Source organism: Anabrus simplex, chromosome 7, assembly GCF_040414725.1.
Source record: "Anabrus simplex isolate iqAnaSimp1 chromosome 7, ASM4041472v1, whole genome shotgun sequence".
Lineage (NCBI taxonomy): Eukaryota > Metazoa > Arthropoda > Insecta > Orthoptera > Tettigoniidae > Anabrus > Anabrus simplex.
The window spans coordinates 337,354,521-337,374,546 of record NC_090271.1 but is presented as its reverse complement, the minus strand read 5'-3'; the positions used below and the strand labels follow the sequence as shown (position 1 = coordinate 337,374,546).

Sequence of the window (20,026 nt, the reverse complement as noted above, 5' to 3'; positions counted from 1 at the left end):
CAACAAAATGTAACTTTTTAAGGTTATAACAAATAGTATTGAATATGTGGAAATGTTTAGCTTTTGTTTTACATTATATTGCTGTTTTGTATGGATTAATATGAAATTTATTACCTATGAGAATGGGGAGGTCTGGACATGTTAACAGGATGGAAGAGGGAGACCCAGACTAAGGTGGTTGTAAATGATCAAGAATAATAAATTAGAAGAACCCTAGATTGGAACACAGTTAAAGAGGAACAATGATGGTTGGATAGAGGAAGAGCGAAAGGTGCCATAAACATCTGAACCTGGCAGGAGCTGGATGAGAGAAAAAGATGATATCTGGGGAAAATGATACATCAAGAAAGAGCTTTTTGATCCAGATTGTATTGGATATGTTCTTGGGACTGCAAATTATGAACAGTAGGTCTGGGAAAATGATAGTTTTGGGAACAATCGTTTGACGTTACAATTCAAATATAACTTATTCCTGTAAAAAGAGTACTGTGAAATCTCCATCAGCGATTACTGATACAATGATCATCCCCTCTGTAACATTAAAATACTCTAGTCCCACATTAATTCCATTAATTCAATTTAAAATTATTCTTGATTTAATGATAGTCTCGTTAATGATAAATCTCTCTATTACGATTGCATTTTCAGACCTCAGTGATGTGGTTTCCTCCTGGTACTACGATAATCCAAGCACTAAAGTAATTAGGAACATCGTCATACAGAGGTTTCACTTTCCTATTGCGTAAGCATAGCAAGCAAGAGTGTTTATAGTTGTATACTTACTGGAGGGGTGGGTTTGTCGGGCAACTCAGGGAACTTGCAGCTACGGAACTCCAGGAAGATCTGCGTGGTTTGCATACCAGAAGGATTCAAATGGCGGTACTGTACCTATCAGACAGCTGCTTAAAATTAAAATAGGCCCTCTGTTATCTGATTTTGACATGTACATTCCAAGGACTGAATTGTAGCTGTGAATCTCGACACAATTAGGTCTTCATGAAGAGGAATGTGAAACACTGTCATTTCAGATTTCAATAACTATGGTAGTTTACACTAGTGGAGTGCTGCAATAATGACTTGCTCTGCTGGACATAGGTAAGGTATTGTCGTTTAGTATTTTGAATTACAAGTATTTTTAATGCGTTTCTGATATCACAAACTTCACATTAGTGGGAATTAAATGATATGATGTGGGAGGTAGTTAATGTAAATCAGTTTTCAGATGTTATTGTGTTGAACCTGTTATAGCTCACTCTACAACAATATATTTTTCTGTATTGTATTGAGATTTCACTGTATATAAATGCAGTATATCTTTTTTAAGTTCTAAGGCTTAGATCATTGGCTCACTTTTACCTGTGGTTGATGGACTACGAGAGTAAGTGGAATGAAAACCTTAAAAGTGTAATAAATGGTTCTATCCACTGACAGTATTGTTTCAAAGGCTCTAATGAATATCCACCGTGCAGACAAGCAAATGCCACCTGGCCATCCCACTTCAGACTAGGAAAGAACAGCAGTCTGTCAATCAGTTTTTGAATAGTGAAGGTGTGAAACCTATTTAAATTCATCAAGGAATGACAGTTCCGTATGGTGATGCATGCCGCTGCATGACAGTGCCTTTGTAACAGTTGCGGCTGTCCAGAACCTGCATTTTGGGCGTCTTCCACATCCACCGTATTTACCTGGTGACTGCCACTTGTTTGGACTACTCAGGGAGGCACTGGGAGGAAAGACATTCCATTCAGATGAAGTTGAAGGATGAAGGCGGTGCATGAGTGATTATGCAGACAAAAAAAAGAATTCTAGAGGAATCCATGCAGTTTTGTACGTGCTTTCATTGAATGTGAGATAATGTAGAAAATTAATATAGTTTCTGTCAGTAAAATTAATTGAAAAAAATGTTTAAGGCGTTCATTTGATTTGCTCTCGTATATTAAAAATGTTCAGATGTGACAAAGCTGTCTGAAGTTTTCTCACAGTTTAATTCTTTTTATGGTGATGATGTTTCTAATTAATCCTATTTACAGGTATCATCAACTACTATATTATAGTGTTATTTTAACAGTCAGGTCTATGCAGTACGGTCATCGACAACCCGAACAACCTGACGAAGTATGATTTGGTCCAGCAAATCCTTAGTTTCTTGGAAAATGACACTGTACTCTTCCAGTCAAGTGTATGTATTATACCTTTTGTATGAATACTGTGTTGACCCAAATATAAGATGGCCCTGAAGTGTTGGTTTTTTTACAAGAAGGGCCCACATGAAAGGCAATCTTGTATAATGGTGATCTACAAGAAAGGTACATTAGTCTAAATACCAGTACTGTACCTAGAGTTGGAACACAATAAACCAGAGATTTGTTTAATGCAAAAGTTAAAGAATAAATTATACATTTCTTTTATTAACAGAATTTTTCCCTTTAACATCTTTGTTGTCTTCTATTTCTTTGTAGTATTAATTTCAGTTGGATACAATGTTGGGTTGTTCCTATTCTGAGTCATCCTCACTTCTGTGTGTATTGTTCCCAGTGATTAAACAGTCACTGAAAGCTGTCTGTGAACCGTAGTCACTTATTTTCAACACTATCTTCAATTAGATAGAAATAGTGTAATAGGATCCTTCATGTTGTAAGAAAATGAATTTGTCTGATATGCCTGGTTGCTTGTATAGGGTAAGGAACATAAAGCAGAACCAGTACCGCAGCCTGGCAGCGGAGCCTGCACATGGGAGGTGCGTGCGTGACAGGGAGTCTGCAGTAAATACATTGTCACGTAAGCTATTTCTAACAAACAAACAAACAATCAGCACATTAGATTAGGTTCAATTTCTCGGTAATGTATCGCATTCAAAACCTATTCTCAAAATTACATCCGGTTTAAGTTCTTTCACTGCAGTAATTTTATACAGCTTCAACTTCAGTAACTTTGTACCCATTCGAACAGGACCATACAAAATTTCCATTTCCTGAGCAAGTCGTCAAAGTGATTTTATAGGAGACCTCTCCAGAGCGTTACCGATATTACCTACAGTTTCTTGTGTGAGTTTATTACGTTTCTTATCATGAAGCCTTCTCGTTTTCCATCATTTATTTACTAATCTATGAATCAAGTCCAACCTGGAACTTGAACATCAGGAAACTTCTCTTGAAATAATCCCCTTACGGCCCTCACACTTTCTGTAGAGGCGTATGAATCGTACATGAATATTCTTTGGGGGAAAGGATACTGATACCCGACTTGAGCCACCTGAGCCATTTCGCTGAATTCACACGCTGTACTAATGTCACCAACGAAAGCCAAACGTTCAACAAAGACTGAAACCTGGTGCGGTAGCGTGGCCTTGAGTACATCTGGCAATGTATTTCGTCACCGTCTAACTCACTCACTCAGGAATTCCCACGCACAGGATGGAGCGGTTCTGCTTTATTCTGCTCACCCGGTATAATGTGAATATCGTCTTCAGGCAGGTATTATCTTATATTTGGGCCAATACCATGAAGTGCTGGTAATGATGCTACTACTTATTAACTTGTAATCTAGTATATAGCCTTAAAAATATGTTAATGTCACATTGACTATGTTCACATTATTAACACCACACCAATATATTTTTATTTTGTCTTGTAAATATTGGTTATTAATATTATTTAAAAAAATTAAGATGTGCTGTCCTAACATTGAGGTATGTGGTGTTTCTGTTCTTCTTCTTTTTCAAAATGTTCATTGTTGTGCATATATTATTGTTAGTATTAGGAAATCACTTGACAACTCCTATACTGTTGGCATATTTCAAAATATGTAATTGTACAGTCTATGGAAGCTAAATAAATGAATGAATGAATGAATGAATAAATAAATGCCCATAGAATTTAAGTCTCCGTTTTCTCATGGACTCAGTTAGCCTTTCATTGTCTCGGTAAAGTTCTTCCCTTCCTCGCAGCCTATACTGTCCATCCACAATCTTTGGACCCATTATTTTGCGAAGGATCTTTCTTTCAAATTTCTCAGCTTCTCTCAGTCCCGCTTTTCCTGTCATTTGGAGGCATTCACTAGCATACAGACATTCCGTTTTAATCACTGTATTGTAGTGCCTTAGTTTAGCTCGTCTGGAGATGGTTTTCTTCTTGTATATAGGATATGTCTTACGAAAAGCCGCAGCCATTTTCTCCCGTCTGGTGTTGTTTGCTTCTCTTTCATTTGTTTTCAATTGCACTATTTCACCCAAATACTTAAAGCTATCAACTTTTTCTATTTTAACGTGTTCTGTCTTCAGGTACCGAGGGGCTGTTTTGATGTTTGTTATATATTTAGTTTTCTCGAAAGAAATCTGTAGTCCTGCTTTTTCTGCTTGTAGTTTTAGTACATTCAGCTGTTCTATTGCTGTGTCAGTATTCCTAGATAGTAGCGCAACGTCATCAGCAAAGGCAAGGCAATTAATCATGACACCACTTTTTGACCCTCCAATGTATACTTGGTTAAGTAATCCTTTTCTGTCCAGTTCTTTTTCCCACTCCCGGATAATCTTCTCCAACACACAGTTGAAAAGAATTGGTGACAATCCATCACCCTGCCTGACTCCTGTTTTAATTTCGAACTGCTTGGAGTTCTCTCCCATGAACTTAACTTTCAAATGTGTCCCAGTTAAAGTCTGCTTAATAATTGCTGTTGTTTTGGCGTCAATTCCAAATTCCACTAATATATTGAATAGCACTTCCCTGTCGACTGAATCATACGCCTTTTTAAAGTCTACAAAAATGACTACCAGATCCTTTGAGAGATGATTCTCTAGTACACGTTTCAGACTCCAGATCTGATCAACGCACGATCTTCCCTTCCTAAATCCCGCTTGATACTCGCCTAGTTGGTGATCCACTGGTTCCACAAGTCTCCTCTGTAGTGCTTTAGAGAGTGTCTTATAAGTTACAGGTGTGATGGAAATGCCGCGGTAGTTGTTAGGATCTGCTCTATCACCTTTTTTGTGTAGAGGATGAATGATAGCATTTTTCCAATCTTCAGGGATTACCTCCATTTCCCATATCTTTTCCATTTCTCGCCTTAAAATTGTTATTGCGATTTCTCCACCACTTTTCAGCATCTCTGCTGTGACAGTCTTCCCCTGCAGCTTTGTTGTTCTTTAAGTCTGTAATTATTTCACGGAGTTCTTTTTCGTCAGGGGGTATTGAGTTTTCATTCCGTTGCTTTGGATCCTCTTTTGGCCATTTATTTTTAGGTTTTCCACAGTTCAACAATTTCTCAAAATATGTAGCTAATATCTCACAATTTTCATTCTTATTCACTGCCAATTTTCCATCTTCCCTTCGAAATCCCATGGTAGATGGTTGATATCCATGTATGTGCTCTTTAAAGGTCCTATAAAAGTTTCTAGTATTGTTCTTCTTAAATTCCGTGTCAATACTTCGAATTTCTTCAGATATTTGATTCCTTTTGGCTTGCCGGAGGATCTTTGCTGTCTGTTTGCGTACCTCTTTGTATGTCTCAAATTTATCTTCTGTTTTATCTGCGTACCATGCTTTATAGGCTGCAGCTCTCCTATCAATTGCTACATCAGTCTGTAGTCCACCATCGGTGTCTGCGAGTTCGTCGCAATGGTGCAACATCCTTAGCTATATTAGCCGTATTCTCTCGAATATCCTCACAAGTCTCCATTTTCTTCTCCCGCATACGTCTTTGAAAGTCGTTTCTGTTTTCTTGAAGTTTTTCATGGTTTACTTTTATTGACGAGGGCGAAACGCTGGCAACCAGGAATGAGTTAGCTGGAAAATTTATGATATCCAATAACAGACCATTTATATTGGTATTATAAATTTACTCATTCGGAACAAATATTTAAGATTCCCCATGGGAATCAACATCGATATCAGACCTGTCTGTGTTGGTGCGACATAAAGCAACTAGCAAAAAAAAAAAAAAATTGAATCCTTATTTACAATTACAATTAAGCTCCGAGATGTACACTGCGTTTCAAATCTCAAAGCAAAACAAATCAAGAGGCTAAAATAAGAAACTGACTCGTAAAAGAAATGACGCTAACCACTCAGCTAAATAAATCAGTATAAAATGTAAGAAAGCAAGCTGCGACCTCATGCAAGCGGTCCACATTTACGTTACAATTATATTTACAATAACAAGCTTCCTATCATTTACTTTAAATAGGACGTAGTCCTTCCAAACAAAGCTACATCTACTGAAATTAAATATCAAGCTAACCTATCCCCTTTTGCAACATTAAACACATTCACACTCACATAATTTACATTGAAAACTCTGTACCCATCTGTTTCGTTGACTTATCGCCGCCTGTCTTCAGGAAACAGCCGACCCCATCTTGTTTTTAGCCAGCCATATCGATGATGACGCTGCCTTCGAAAAGACTTGGATGAGTCCTTTTGTCTCCATCGAAGGGTAGAAAGGTGATGACGTATTTTCCGTTGCTGCTTCTGCTTCCGGATGTCGTCTAAAACATCCCCTCGTTCACGATGTAGAAACTAGGTCAAGATCAACCTGCCGGTTACTAGAATACTACAGCCGGGGTAATTTCCAATGACCGTGAAACCAGTTCCCATTCAGTTGCGGAACCGCTTCTCTTATCTACTCCCGTACCTAGGTCAAATATTTTCCGTTTGTAAAAGGCTGGACTGGAAATTGTAAAGCTTATGCCCTCGGAAACTATTTACACAGGCAGGCTACTATGCATTTTGAAATGATTAAATGGAACTGTTCTCTCCCTTTGGTAATCGTTAGTTAAATGCCATTCTCCTAGTATTAGAAAACTTGAATAGATTAAATGCAGACTGAGCGTCTTACAACAAAATTTTACAAGTCCCCACACGATCACATAAATAAAAACTGCTTCTTACGATGTTACCTGCACAGAATCTCGCCGAATAATAGGGTAATTAACTGACGCGGTCATCGTTTTTATTAACTTGTCCTTGAGGATGCCGTCGTATCCTCGATTGGGGCCATCTCTTCCCTAGACGGTGGTTCTATCATTTCATTGGCTCAACACATTGCGTACCTGACGCTTACTTAAAACATCTCTCGTAGGTGACCCTAGCCTCTCACCGGGCATCCGAAATGTTGTCCGTTGGAGTCCTATTGTTTCCCTGTTCTGCTTTATGTACGTCATGTCGAAATTCCACCTTCCAATATAAATGGTCCAAATTTAGCTGGCGAGTAAACAAACCCAAGCTCCAAGCTCCCTGCAGAAATTGCGACGTGTTGCTGAATATGTTTCTTGCCAGTTACTAGTACTTAATAAAAATGAAATATTCTCTGTATATTTTAATAAATGACTGATTAATTAAATGAGCACTTCAATAAGGGCTCATATCCGCCTACTTCGACAAAAAAAAGTCGTGGAATGATTTTTTTTCATCTCCGTGGTATCTCATTTTCAGCTGGGCATGATTCCTGTCTCCTCCTGTGCGGCCTTCCGCTTCCGCTTGAATTCCTCAGCTAATATTGGAATCTGGCATTCTTCCTTGAGACGTGCATTTTCTTCCAGTGCCTGCTTGCACCATAGTCGTAGTTGTCTTCATAACTTCTTGTTGTCCTCACATGCCTCACACTCAGGATTTGTCTCATGCAATTCCTGATTGAGACGTGCACGTTTACTTGGCTTTGGTCCACAAGCGTTGACGTCCTCTCTGATTTCTTCGTCTGCTTCTTCTTCGTCTCCTTCTTCTACTACGCTGTCAGGTCTATAATACAGCTTCCAGTTAGCAGCGTTGTGAACTGTTACATTGGCGCCATCCATTTCTCTGCTTTTTACGTTGAAGTGCCTCACTCTCGGCTCCCTCACATCCTTCTTGTGCCGCTCTCTCCAAAATTACCTCCTTCCATTGTTCCTTCTCTCTTTCTTTCCTTGCCAATTCATTTAGGTATTTCTCGGATTCTCTTTGTCTCTCCTCGATTTCTTCTCTAAAATTACGTCTGGGTGAGTTCCATTCTCGGCCTGCAGCTCTCGTGCAGTTTGTAAACACTCTTCTGTTTCTGTAGGGGCTTGAATTTTCTTCCCTTCTCGCTGGTCTCCTATCCTGCCAGCGCCAATTTCCTGGGTTTCATTGCTCGAATCTAGCGGGTTGCCTACTGTAGCGGTTCCCTTCGTTGTAGCGGTACTCCGGCCTTGGCTGCCACGTGCCTTCCTGCCTAACGAACGTGTTAGTTCCCTTGTCTCTTCCGCGTGGTTTCTCCTCTTCCATCCCTTGTCTCTTCCGCGTGGTTTCTCCTCTTCCACGGTGGCGTTAATTAAGTTCACCTGATGGTCGTGTTGTCTAACGTTCCTGTGGTGGTATGCATGAGTCGTCTGTCTAACTGTCTCAGAACGGCCTTAGCGTCCACTAGTGTCTTGATATTCGAAGCGATCATGATCCTTTGAATTTCGACTGGCATCTGCTTCCCTATCGCGCTAATCAATTCCTCCTCCGTGGGTGCATTATCTATTTCTTTGAGTTGTTGCAGTTGTGCCACAAAGAACTCAGAGTACTTAGATGGAGAATTTGCCGGGTACTTTCTGGAATATAGCTCCAATCTTATAGCCTGCTGCGTTTGTGGGTTCCAATACTTCCGCAGGAACGCCTGCTTAAATTCTTCGTAGTTACTGAATGAGTAACGAAATGCCATAAACCAAGTTAAGCTGTGTCCGTCCAGCAGCTTCTCCACGGTCTTGAGCTGTTTTTCATGAGGTACTCTGCGGTCGTGTATGTAGTCTTCGAGCTGACGCAAGAAACCCTTGGGCATCACTGCTCCTAGTCCATCAGATTTGCTGGGCATGTTGTCCCCTGTCCAAATAATATTAATTATTGGCGTTGACATCTGTGCATTTCTGCTCATGTTTGCTCCCTCTATGTTACTAGGTATACTCTATCATGCGCTGTGTCATCTGGCGGTTGTCCTAGCTTACTGGCTTCGTTTAATGGTTCCGGTCCCAGGTAACATTGCTGGTATGACATAGATTTTATGTTCGTCATGGACCTATCATCCTGCAATCTTAACTGTGTCATCTCCCTCTGGAGGTCTAGTATTATACTAGCGCGCATCCCTAAATCATGCTTAAGGTCCGTTATCTGTCCGGCATTGCTGTCTATTCTGCTCTTGGCCTTCTGCTGTCATTCACCCCATGACGTGATCCTTTCTCCTAGCTCTATGCCGTTCCTGCTACTTCCAGTTCCTTTTCTAGCCATTTACTTGATGTTCTCATTTGATCTATCCTTTTTGCATGGCCATAGCATTTGACTCTTGATGATCTTACATTTTCGTTTAGCAACTGCGTTACTTGTGTATTATGATGGATCTCTTCATTCTGGATCTTATCTCTTCTTGTTTTCTGTAGCTTGAGGTTTGCTACTATCTCTAACTGTTCATGGTACAGGTTTCAAGGACATACGTAATTATTGGCACAAGGGGAGAGAGATTTATTAAAGAAATAAATCATCCGTCCTCCATTGAGGGTGACTATTTGGATCTGGAATGCAGTTGCAATTACAAATGAGTTTAAAAATATCAAGAAATGAAAATTTAATCATTAAAATAATAATAATCGTATGGCCTCAGCTACCGTGTGCAGACATTTCAATTTGACGCTATGTGGCTGTCTGTTCGTCAATTTAGACGTTCCGTTTTACTAGAGGCCCACTAGATGGCAGACCGAGTAAACCGAAACTCTCCTGGGCATCTATGGCTGAGATTTAATGAATTTTATCAGGTAAACACCAAATGTGTCACCAGAGATCTTTTACATGCCGACATCGTACGACATGGAGTGTTAAATGGACTTTTTTCCGCCCTTCAAAAATCCGACCACCTCTGCCGGGTTTGAACCTGCTATCTTGGGATCCGGAGGCCGACACTCTACCACTGATCCACAGAAGCAGCTATTTAATCATTGAAGCTGATAAAGGGTTCTGTTTGTACTTAAAGGTATTTGGTTATCCCATAGAAGAGAGCTAACTTGGTGATAAAATTGTGCTCCTTTTTGGACTCTGTTAGTGATTTCAGCAGAGGACTTTGGGTCACTAGTTACAATACTACAAAGATATTGAAAAGGTTTAACGTTTTCTAGTGTCTCACAGCTCTTTGTTTCCTTATCAGTGTTCCCGCCCAGAGGCAGGCTGGGGAAGCAGGTAATGGAAAGGGATGGTTAATGACCTTGGACTTTCCATTTGCAGAGGTGTTTATAGATGCTTGGAATCTAGGGAACAGGCTTGTTAGGTGCAAGGAGTGTACAATTTCATACCAAAGATGCTAGTGGAAATTATGCGGCACACAAATAATGCGGGAATAATAAGATTCAGAAAGAATGTCCTAGAAGTCTCGAGGGGGAAATAATGTGCGGTGGGGCATTATGCAAGTAATGGTCAGACTTAGATGTTCAGTATTAGTTCCATGTAAACGTTCTGTGACTATGGTCACAATATCAGCAGTTATATGAAACTACAAACTTGCTTTCTACAACTTCATTGTATCTGCTTAGAATGACTTACTCCAAAATTATATTATTTTGTGGCTCAAATTTACCAGTTTAACAGTTAGTAAGATCAGATTTGCCTCTTAGTTTGTGCCTAATACTTCTTTCCTTGAAATTAATGTTTTAATTACATATCTTCATTTCAGGAAGATGATGAACTGTATGCTCTTCAAATGCAAGAGTGGCAGCCAATTTTAGATTGGTTTTGCACACGTTATAATGTTCATATAGAGCCCTCAAGAGATATTCAGGGCCCAAATATTACTGATGAAGCCAAATCTGTTATTACCAGACATTTGATGTCTTATGATATTTGGGCTGTCCATGGTGAGTAACCAAAATACAAAAAATAGTTCTCATGCAAGTGGTTGTAATGTCAAGGTAATTTAGCCAAAATTATTACCATAGTAATATATAGTGGCATTCACTTACTGAATATTTCTTTAATCAAACACAAAAATTTTGAAAAATTAAAGTCATAATCAATCTGTATTCTGTGTCTAACCAACACCATCCTCTAGGTCCCCGAAACGACCTATGGATGATGGGCTCATAACCTTACCCACCAGGGGGGGGGGGGGAAGAGAGAGAGAGAGAGAGAGAGAGAGAGAGACCTCCCCCCAGTGAGAAGGTTGTTAGTGTGTTCGCCCCCAAAAGAAAGTTAAAGTGCACACATAGAAGGACAAGGAGGACAAGGAAAACAACAACGCACAATCAAACAACAAACCAGTGGAAAAACACACTTAACCGTAGAAAACAGATGGAAGCAGGAAAAGGCCGCGGTCAGAAATTAAATAAGTAACGGTGACAGTGTTCCATTGAAAAAGTTGAATGAATGAAAACCCACCTTTTGTAGAAATAAATGATTTTAATCCACCTTTTAAAGAAAACAGAATTGCAAAAACTAAAGAAAAAAACAGAAACTTAACTAGAAATTAACTTCCTTAAAACTCTTCAGATAACATCAATAAACTGTGAGCAAACACCAAGATTTTCAATAATGGAATGATTTAAACCAACAGGTGGAAAACCAATTAACTTGATTGGTTTATAATTAGTAATTTTTAACTAACATAAGATTGGAAGAAACAAAATTTTAAATACAATAAGATAAGTTTAAAATAAAATAAAATAATGCTCACCTCAATAAGAACACTAATGGCACACAAGAAACAAAGCTTCCTACCCGACCGGTCGCCTACGCTAGTAATTAAACCTAAACTCTAGAAATTAATTAACCCAAAGTTGAAGTAACATTCACTACCATAAAACCTTTACTGCAGGCAAGCCTTCGCAAGAGTTAGAATTTTTAAACACCCCGTACACACGGAACCAGGATTCATAATTTACCAGAGAAGAAAAAAAATAAATAAAAGGCAAGAAAACCTAAGGTAACAATTCACTTAGAGCACACGAAAGTCAATCACATTGTGGCTACTCCAACCACTACTCCAATACCTTCATCTCTTTCACACAATATACATAACATTTGTTTGAGCACCAGTTGCTTTTTAAATAAAAATAACAAAATTTGGTAGAGCATACCTCTTATATCAATTATCTCAAGGCGTGAGGTGATAAACTCACATATCTGGCAATATACAGGGATATGGATCAGGACAATATTAGATTACGGTTGCATTTCCACAATTGAGGATTGTACTTGGAAATATAATTACTTATTATATTTAAAATAAAACTGAGTTTATGACTATAATTTACATCACAATGAACAAGCATTGACGTATTTCAATTTAACAAAAAATATATATAGTGAGATTTGCGGTAACATATAAAAAGAAAATTTAATCTAAACAAAAAAGCTATTGGCATGAACTTGAAGTGAAAGGTGATATCGCCGCTGATTACATTGTTCTTCATGTTATGAATGCATAGCATGTCTGATGCTTTAATTACCTGATGTCTGCATATACCGCTGATGAACTTGAAATTCCTGGAAAAACCTATGAGCTGAAGTCAGGAGCCGTCTGCTGTTATCTTCTTATGTAACCAGGAGTCGACCTACATACCATGTACGCGTGTAGTAAGCTCCAATGTAGTTACATCCACTCACTATATTATAAGAAATTGGAAAATATTATTGAAACATCTTGTGAAGTCCATCCTCACAAGAAGATGATGTTTCTTTATCAGCATAGTACCCGTCTCTGCTCGGATACAACCACCACTTGTAGACGTCCTCGATTATTACAAGACCTCTTCAAACACAACTCTTAGCTCTGACCATCACTCTAAGGCCACTTCTTCCATTTGATACATCTGACTGATACATATGATCTGATTGATATGATCTCTCACCACCGTTGCCTCGACTTTTATAACCTCGTGATGACCACTCATATCCCTACTCCCTGGTCATCCCTTCTACCTCAACATACAGTAGCTGGCGAATACTGACACTTGGTCACAATCACGTGCCCACGCACTGATGTCATCAGTCATGTGTCGTATAAGCGTACCGAAGCGGATTACAGTTGACTATGCTGCATGAGTCACCGGGAAACCTACTTGCACATAACATTCTCAGTTAAACTTAGCCTCTAATGCAAAATACTCTGCCAGCTCATCTGGCCAGAGATACAAGCCACAGCATGACTATATCAAACCAACAAATCTCACTTACTAATATACAGCATAATTACAAACAAATTCACTTAACCTATGATTAAATACAATAATGTGCATGATACCTAATTATTACAGTCTAAATGATGAGAAACAGAATATAAAATCTTATGAATTCGGGTTATAATAATAATAATAATAATAATAATAATAATAATAATAATAATAATAATAATAATAATAAAAATAAATAAATAAATAAATAAATAAATAAATCCTGAATGGAATCTGTAACCCTGTTGGACGGTTACAGAACACCTCCCTCATGAAATAATCGATTGATTCATGAAATATATACATAATCACCTGAAATAGAGTACACCATAGATACATGTATAAAAATGCCCTTTACAAATTGGGTACACAGTATCATCCATCTGGATGTTCATTGTTATACATATAAAACATAGATCAAATACCATTTTCACTTTGATTATACAGTATTATTTACATACAGAGATTACATTTCTTTTTCACTTCTGTCGTTTCAAACGTTCATTTAGTGTCCAAAATAATACTCGTAGACATATCATTGTATACATTTTCTCCAAGCACTGGAGTTTATTGCACTGCCGTGCTTCACTTAATATCACAACACACGCTAATTTCACTGAAGTCGTGTTCGCAATGCCAGCTTCATAAAACATGGTGAATTAACATAGTAATGAGAATTAATCAACAAACTCACATGATATATTTCTTAAGATTTCTTATATTGTATGTGCCTACGATATTTCCTTCCTTGTCTTCTAATGAATAAGCACATTTCCCAATCCGTTTCACTACCGTGAAGTATCCCTGATATAACATGAAAAACTTAGAAAATTGACCAGCTTCTGCTGATGACAGGAGTGGCACTCTGAGTAAAACCTTCTCACCAAGTTCAAATTCATCCAATTTAGTCTTCTTCTGCTGGCAAACTCGTTTATCTCCTGCTTTCTTTAAATTCTCCCTAGCCAGCTGGATATAAAAATCCTTAGTTTTCTCCTCTCCCAAGTCCAAGCCTAACATACTCGCAATTTCATTAGTAGGTTTCCTGCCGTGATGAATTTCATAGGGCGTAGATCCAGTGGACTCGTGCAACGTGATGTTACACCAACGTTCGACATTACTCAACTGTGAAAACCATGAGTTGTGTTTGTCATGCACATATGCCCTAAATGTACGTCCTACTTCACGCATCGTTCTTTCAACCATATTGCTTTGCGGGCAACGTACCGATGAAAATATAGTTTTGATCCCCAGTTCGTTTAGTTTGGTATTCCAGATCTTCGAAATAAACTGGCTGCCATGATCAGATAGTATTCTGAGGGGACATCCGAACTCAGGAATATATCTGTCCACGACCTGTTTGAGACAGCTCCTCCCTGTAGCTTTCCTCAATGGGTACATCTTGACATATTTGCTGAAGGCATCAATCAAGACAAAAACAAATTGGTAACCATATCTGGATTTAACTAACAGTCCAAACAGATCAACACTAATAAGCTTCCCGGGTCTGTCAACAATAACAGCCTGCCTGGGCCCCTCTAGAAGTCTAGTTGGGTGCTTAGAGCGTTGGCAGAGATCACACGTAGCGAGTATTTTCCTCACGTGCCGTCCCATATTCCTCCACACAAAGTTACCCTGAATAGCATATAAGACCTTATTTGCTCCAAAATGACCCAGCTCCTTATGATAAAACCAAATCATATCCTCTTGCAGGGCTTTAGGTACACATACTTTGAACTGCCCAGAATAACATTTCCTAGTGAGAAAACCATTACATAACTTATACGTAAGTTTACCGTTCACTAGAACAGTACCTGGTTCCTTATCTCTAAGCGAGGTCAACAGTCCCGCTAACTCTTCTTCTCTTTCCTGCTCGGACAACAGATAATGAAGTCTATCTCTTTCTGCTGTATTATCAGTCATCGAGCCAACACAAATCAAAATACCTTCTTTCACCTCTAAAGAGACAGTATTTTCCTCCTTAGGGAGATACCTGCTGAGAAAGTCAGCCATTACATTATTTTTCCCTTTAATATGACGTATCTTAAAATCATATTCACTTATGGCTAAAATCCAACGAGTCATACGATTACTAGTTAATTTGTAAGTAGTTAAGAATACCAAGGCCTGATGGTCAGTCCATATCTGAAATTTATTACCTAAAACATACATTCTAAACTTACTTAATGAATACATGATTGCAAGAAATTCAATCTCAGTGATCGTATATCTCTTTTCTGCCATACTGAGCCCACGACTTGCTAAGGAAACGATGCCTAAATTGCCGTTATCATCTCTGACATAAACATCCAGCAGCTCCCTTCTCTGAACCATCAGTCATGAGAATAAATTCACGATCTGGCACTGGATATCTCAACATAACTGTTTCATTAAATCCATCCTTCAACTTCTGGAAAGCCTCATCATGTTCTGTCCTCCACTTCCACTTCGCACCTCCTTTCAATAGCTCACGAAACGGTTATAACAGCGCAGAATATTTACCCACAAAACGTCGAAAGTAATTACACATTCCCAGAAAAGATTTCAATTGTTTAACATTACGTGGAGTAGGAGTGTTGTTTATCTTGTCTAATCTCGTCTGTTCCGGTTTTACCCCTTGTTCAGATACAGTGTGTCCCAAAAATGTACAGTAAAACCTCGTTAATTCGAAGTCGTTGGGACTCAAAAATCGGACTTCGAATTACGTGATTTCGAATTAACCGCCAATTCGCAATTGAGAAGTACCAACCCTTGCCGCGTTACGAAGGCCCGTTACTGCATGCAGTTAACCTTGATTCACAGTTTATACCTTTCAAATACCATAAAAAAAGAACTATTTCCAAAATGTATCCAAAAAGGTGCATTTACAGTATTCAAATAATGCACTTGCATATCTCACTGGCAAATATAACCTCACGCAATGAAAGAAAGAAAAAAAAAAAAAGCACGATTCAAAGACGAGGAGAAATCTATGCTGGCTCCCATGTGCAAGTGCTTTATTAATTGGATTACTATACTGTATGCATTTTAGATGCCTTGTATTTACACAGAAAGGACCCGATGCCCTTAAAATCAAACTTTCCTATGACTCTATCCTTGTACGATTTCCCGCCTTGGCACTTCTCTCGTACTTCAGAAATGTAAACACTTGCTGCGTCACAAAGTATTCTAAGACCCATTAATACATGCAAATCACCTCCATTCACAGTTTAAACCTTTTCAATGCCATAGAAAAACTATTTCCGAAATGTATACAACAAGGTGCATTTACAATGTTCAAATAATGCACTTGGATAAATCACTGACGTACATAACCTCACGCAACGAAAGAAAAAAAAATCACACAATTCAAAGACGAGGATAAATTATGCTCGTTCCCCTGTGCAAATGCATTATTTTTTGGATATCTGTACTGTTTGCGTTTTTAGATGCTTTGTACTAGGATGGAAAGTGCCCGACGCCCTTAAAACATTGTAACTTATTGAACTTTTCTATGACGAGGGTATAAAGTTTCTCGCTTCCATGTGCATTGCAGTTGCAACAAAGATCCCCGACCCTTGTACGAATCTTCGGCTGGCACTTTCTCCTTTAAAACCATAAGACCGTTTGGGCTCGCATTAAAATAAAGCAATGCAGTTTCATCGGCAATGACAGTATTGTTCGGTGCCTACAAATTTATTATATGAGCCACGCTTTTTCTTCAACTGTCGGCATCGCTAGTGTTCGCGCATTCTGTTTTCCCGCACACTGCCTGTTGCGTGGTATTACGGCGTTCCTTAAAAGGTTGAATACAAAAGATTTCCGATTTCATTCAACTTGGCAATCATGAAGCGCACTGTAGACCCACCGAAGTGAGTGTAAGTGCGGAAAGCTACCCCTCCACGTTCCGGAACACGTGTTTTATTATGACGCGGATAAATTTCGAGTTGAAATTACTCTGTAACATACTATTGTTTTAAAATGTAAAGGCAGTTTCGAATTAAAAGTCTGAATTTCGGTAATGGGGCCGACATTGTACTTCGAATTACGAATTATCCGTATTTCGAATTAAACAATTTAAATAACATGCAAAACTGTCTCTCATGTTTCCGGGAACGAGAGCTTCTTCGAATTACGTGGGATTTTGAATTAACCGATTTCGAATTATTGAGGTTCTACTGTAATCTGTTGTGAACACAATGTTGATTTACTCAGTTTTAATGTAAATTCCCCTTCCCTGATTTTATGTAGAACAATATGTAAGTGTTTACTGTGTTCCTCAAACGTGTGGGATGCTATAACAATGTCGTCTATGTACATGGTCACAAAACTATCCGTGTCCCTCCCTAATACTTTACTCATGGCCCTAATTAATGCTGCAGATGAAGTACGGGTCCCGAAAGGCACCCTGGCAAACTGATACAAGCAATTCTTGTATGCAAAAGCAGTAAGTGGACGGTCGCTTTCTCTAAGTGGAATCTGCCAGAAAGATGACGACAAATCAAAAGTAGAAAACCATTTTCTACCTTCAAAATGTTGAATAAGTTTCTCTACCGTCTCCGCCCTTTTGCTGATCGGCTTCAATTCTCATATTCATTAATCTGCCATCAGTGCACAATCTTACCGTGTTATCCTTGTTGGGTATAATAACCAAGGTTAATAGAGAACAGTAAGGTTAGTCATTCCGCGTTACGGGCTGCCATTGGCTGTCGCTGTGACGTCACCATGGAACATCGCTGGTAGCCGCTGACGGCAGACTGTATTAGCGCGCGGGTAATGTTTCACATTTTAATAATATACCGAAGTGATATTTTAGAATTTTTGAACGTCATACAATGTATTCTATAGAAATATACATTCTGTACAAGATAAAGTACGTATAACATCGTAGCGCTACAAAATAAGAGGTACTTAGAAGTGCGCGATATGTTAGGTTTAAATCAACAGATTCGGGACAAATAAGACTATTTTTATTTACTGTTATTCACTCTTACCTCAGTGAAGATGATGTTGACGAAATGCATGGAATCTGCACCTCACTCCGACTGACAGATGGGTTTTGTTTTATATCACAAACACTGTTAATTTGTTCAACACTTCACGGTGAAAACTTACAGGATACATTGCGATACATCATAACTTTGAGTCTTGGAACACTAGCACCAAATAAACGGTTTGTCTTTCTTTCCGTTAACATAAGTCTAGAAGAGTATCACAGTCTAGTATATTCACTATCTATCCGATTTTCATCAAAAGGGCTACAGTTCGAATCGTAGTCAATGGAAGCGAGACAGGGTATGAAATAAGTTCTTTTCCGAGTTCTGCGCATAAGGCAAAGGTCCCGTGGCTTTGCACAGGAAGTTTAAAACAACAAATACAACGGTAACGAACATTTCTTGACATTTACTTTGTTGATAAATGCCACATTCTCGTTTTTCACTTACGGGCAGCCTCTTTGACGGCTGAGTGGCTCAGACGGTTGAGGCACTGGCCTTCTGACCCCAACTTGGCAGGTTCGTTCCTGGCTCAGTCCGGTGGTATTTGAAGGTGTTCAAATACGTCAGCCTCGTGTCGGCAGATTTACTGGCACGTAAAAGAACTCCTGCGGGACAAAATTCCGGCACTTCGGCGTCTCCGAAAACCATAAAAGTAGTTAGTGGGACGTAAAGCAAATAAAATTAATTAATTATTACGGGAAGCCTCTATTGTTTTATTTCTGTTTTGCAGCCAACCAACGCAAACGGAGTAAGGTTCGGATCTTAGCACATGATTTCAAAGACTTGTGGATGGACGTCAGGAAAACGGCTTTTCAAACATATTGTTCACAACTTCTGGTTCCCTGTTCAAATGTGTTCGTCCGTGAACTTCAGCAAATATCAGTTCGAATTTAGTGATAATTTCCATAAAACTATCAGAAGGGACGAGCAAACCTCTCCGAAACAGCACGTGTACCCACCCCAGACTTGGGTCATCAGGTGGTATCAACAAATCTCCTGTAGGCGTGCCCAGGGACCTGTCAAATTTTCGGCAGCGATATGCGATGAACCCTGCAACGTATTTGAATCCCTCCAGACTACAGTCAGTATTTTCCTGTACAGATAGATCATCACTATCAACAGCTGGCAATTCAATGTCATTAATATCCTTGTCACCCTCAGTCATCGCCAGAGCTTGTCATATCCGGGAGGATGTTGCCAAACATAGCCGATGTAACAAATTCTCCTCCTTCGGCAGGAGCTACAGGTGACTCATTGGAATGAGGAATATCACTGGAATTGGCTCCTAACAACAACAGTCTGATGCTATTTTTCACTTCAGGTGGAGATGGATGATCGTAAAAATGCCCAAGACCTCTTAGGCGCGAAAAGAAATTTTCCAGGCAATCTTGATTCAAACTTGCTGTGAGAATGTATTTAATAATAATTAATGTTATTTGTTTTACGTCCCACTAACTACTCTTTTACGGTTTTCGGAGAAGCCGAGGTGCCGGAATTTAGTCCCGCAGTAGTTCTTTTACGTGCCAGTAAATCTACCGACACGAGGCTGACGTATTTGAGCACCTTCAAATACCACCGGACTGAGTCAGGATCGAACCTGCCAAGTTGGGGGAGAATGTATTTAACGCTGAAAGATTCCATGTATTTGAACAGCACAAACGAAAAAAGAAACTAGGTCCTCTGACACTCTTTTAAACACCCACGCACTTTAAAGGTAAACAAATACATCCGATACATGTGATAACTGAAGAATTTGCCTCGGTCTACCCTGGTCCCGCGTGGTTAGCTGTTTTAACGGAATGGGTTATTCCGGTCCTACAAAAGTTGAGTTATCAAGAACATTAAATTTGTGTTCGTAAAGATGTGTTCTACCAGGCCGGTCACTCAAAACATGACAATGTGATATCAACAATTCACA

The 20,026-nt window shown here is 39.1% G+C and overlaps 1 protein-coding gene across 2 annotated transcripts in view; it reads left to right on the top strand.

The window, feature by feature from the left end:
• l(2)k14505 (ATP synthase mitochondrial F1 complex assembly factor 2 homolog l(2)k14505) overlaps window positions 1-20,026 on the top strand; it is a 114,247-nt gene that overhangs the window by 49,352 nt on the left and 44,869 nt on the right. For both annotated transcript variants that reach the window (XR_010860731.2, XM_067150975.2), the window contains exons 3-4: window positions 2,069-2,179; window positions 10,642-10,822. Coding sequence is in view for 1 of the 2 variants with exons in the window: in XM_067150975.2 (XP_067007076.1) it covers window positions 2,069-2,179; window positions 10,642-10,822 (292 nt within the window). In the remaining variant the exon portion in view is untranslated. The remainder of the gene's footprint in view (window positions 1-2,068; window positions 2,180-10,641; window positions 10,823-20,026) is intronic.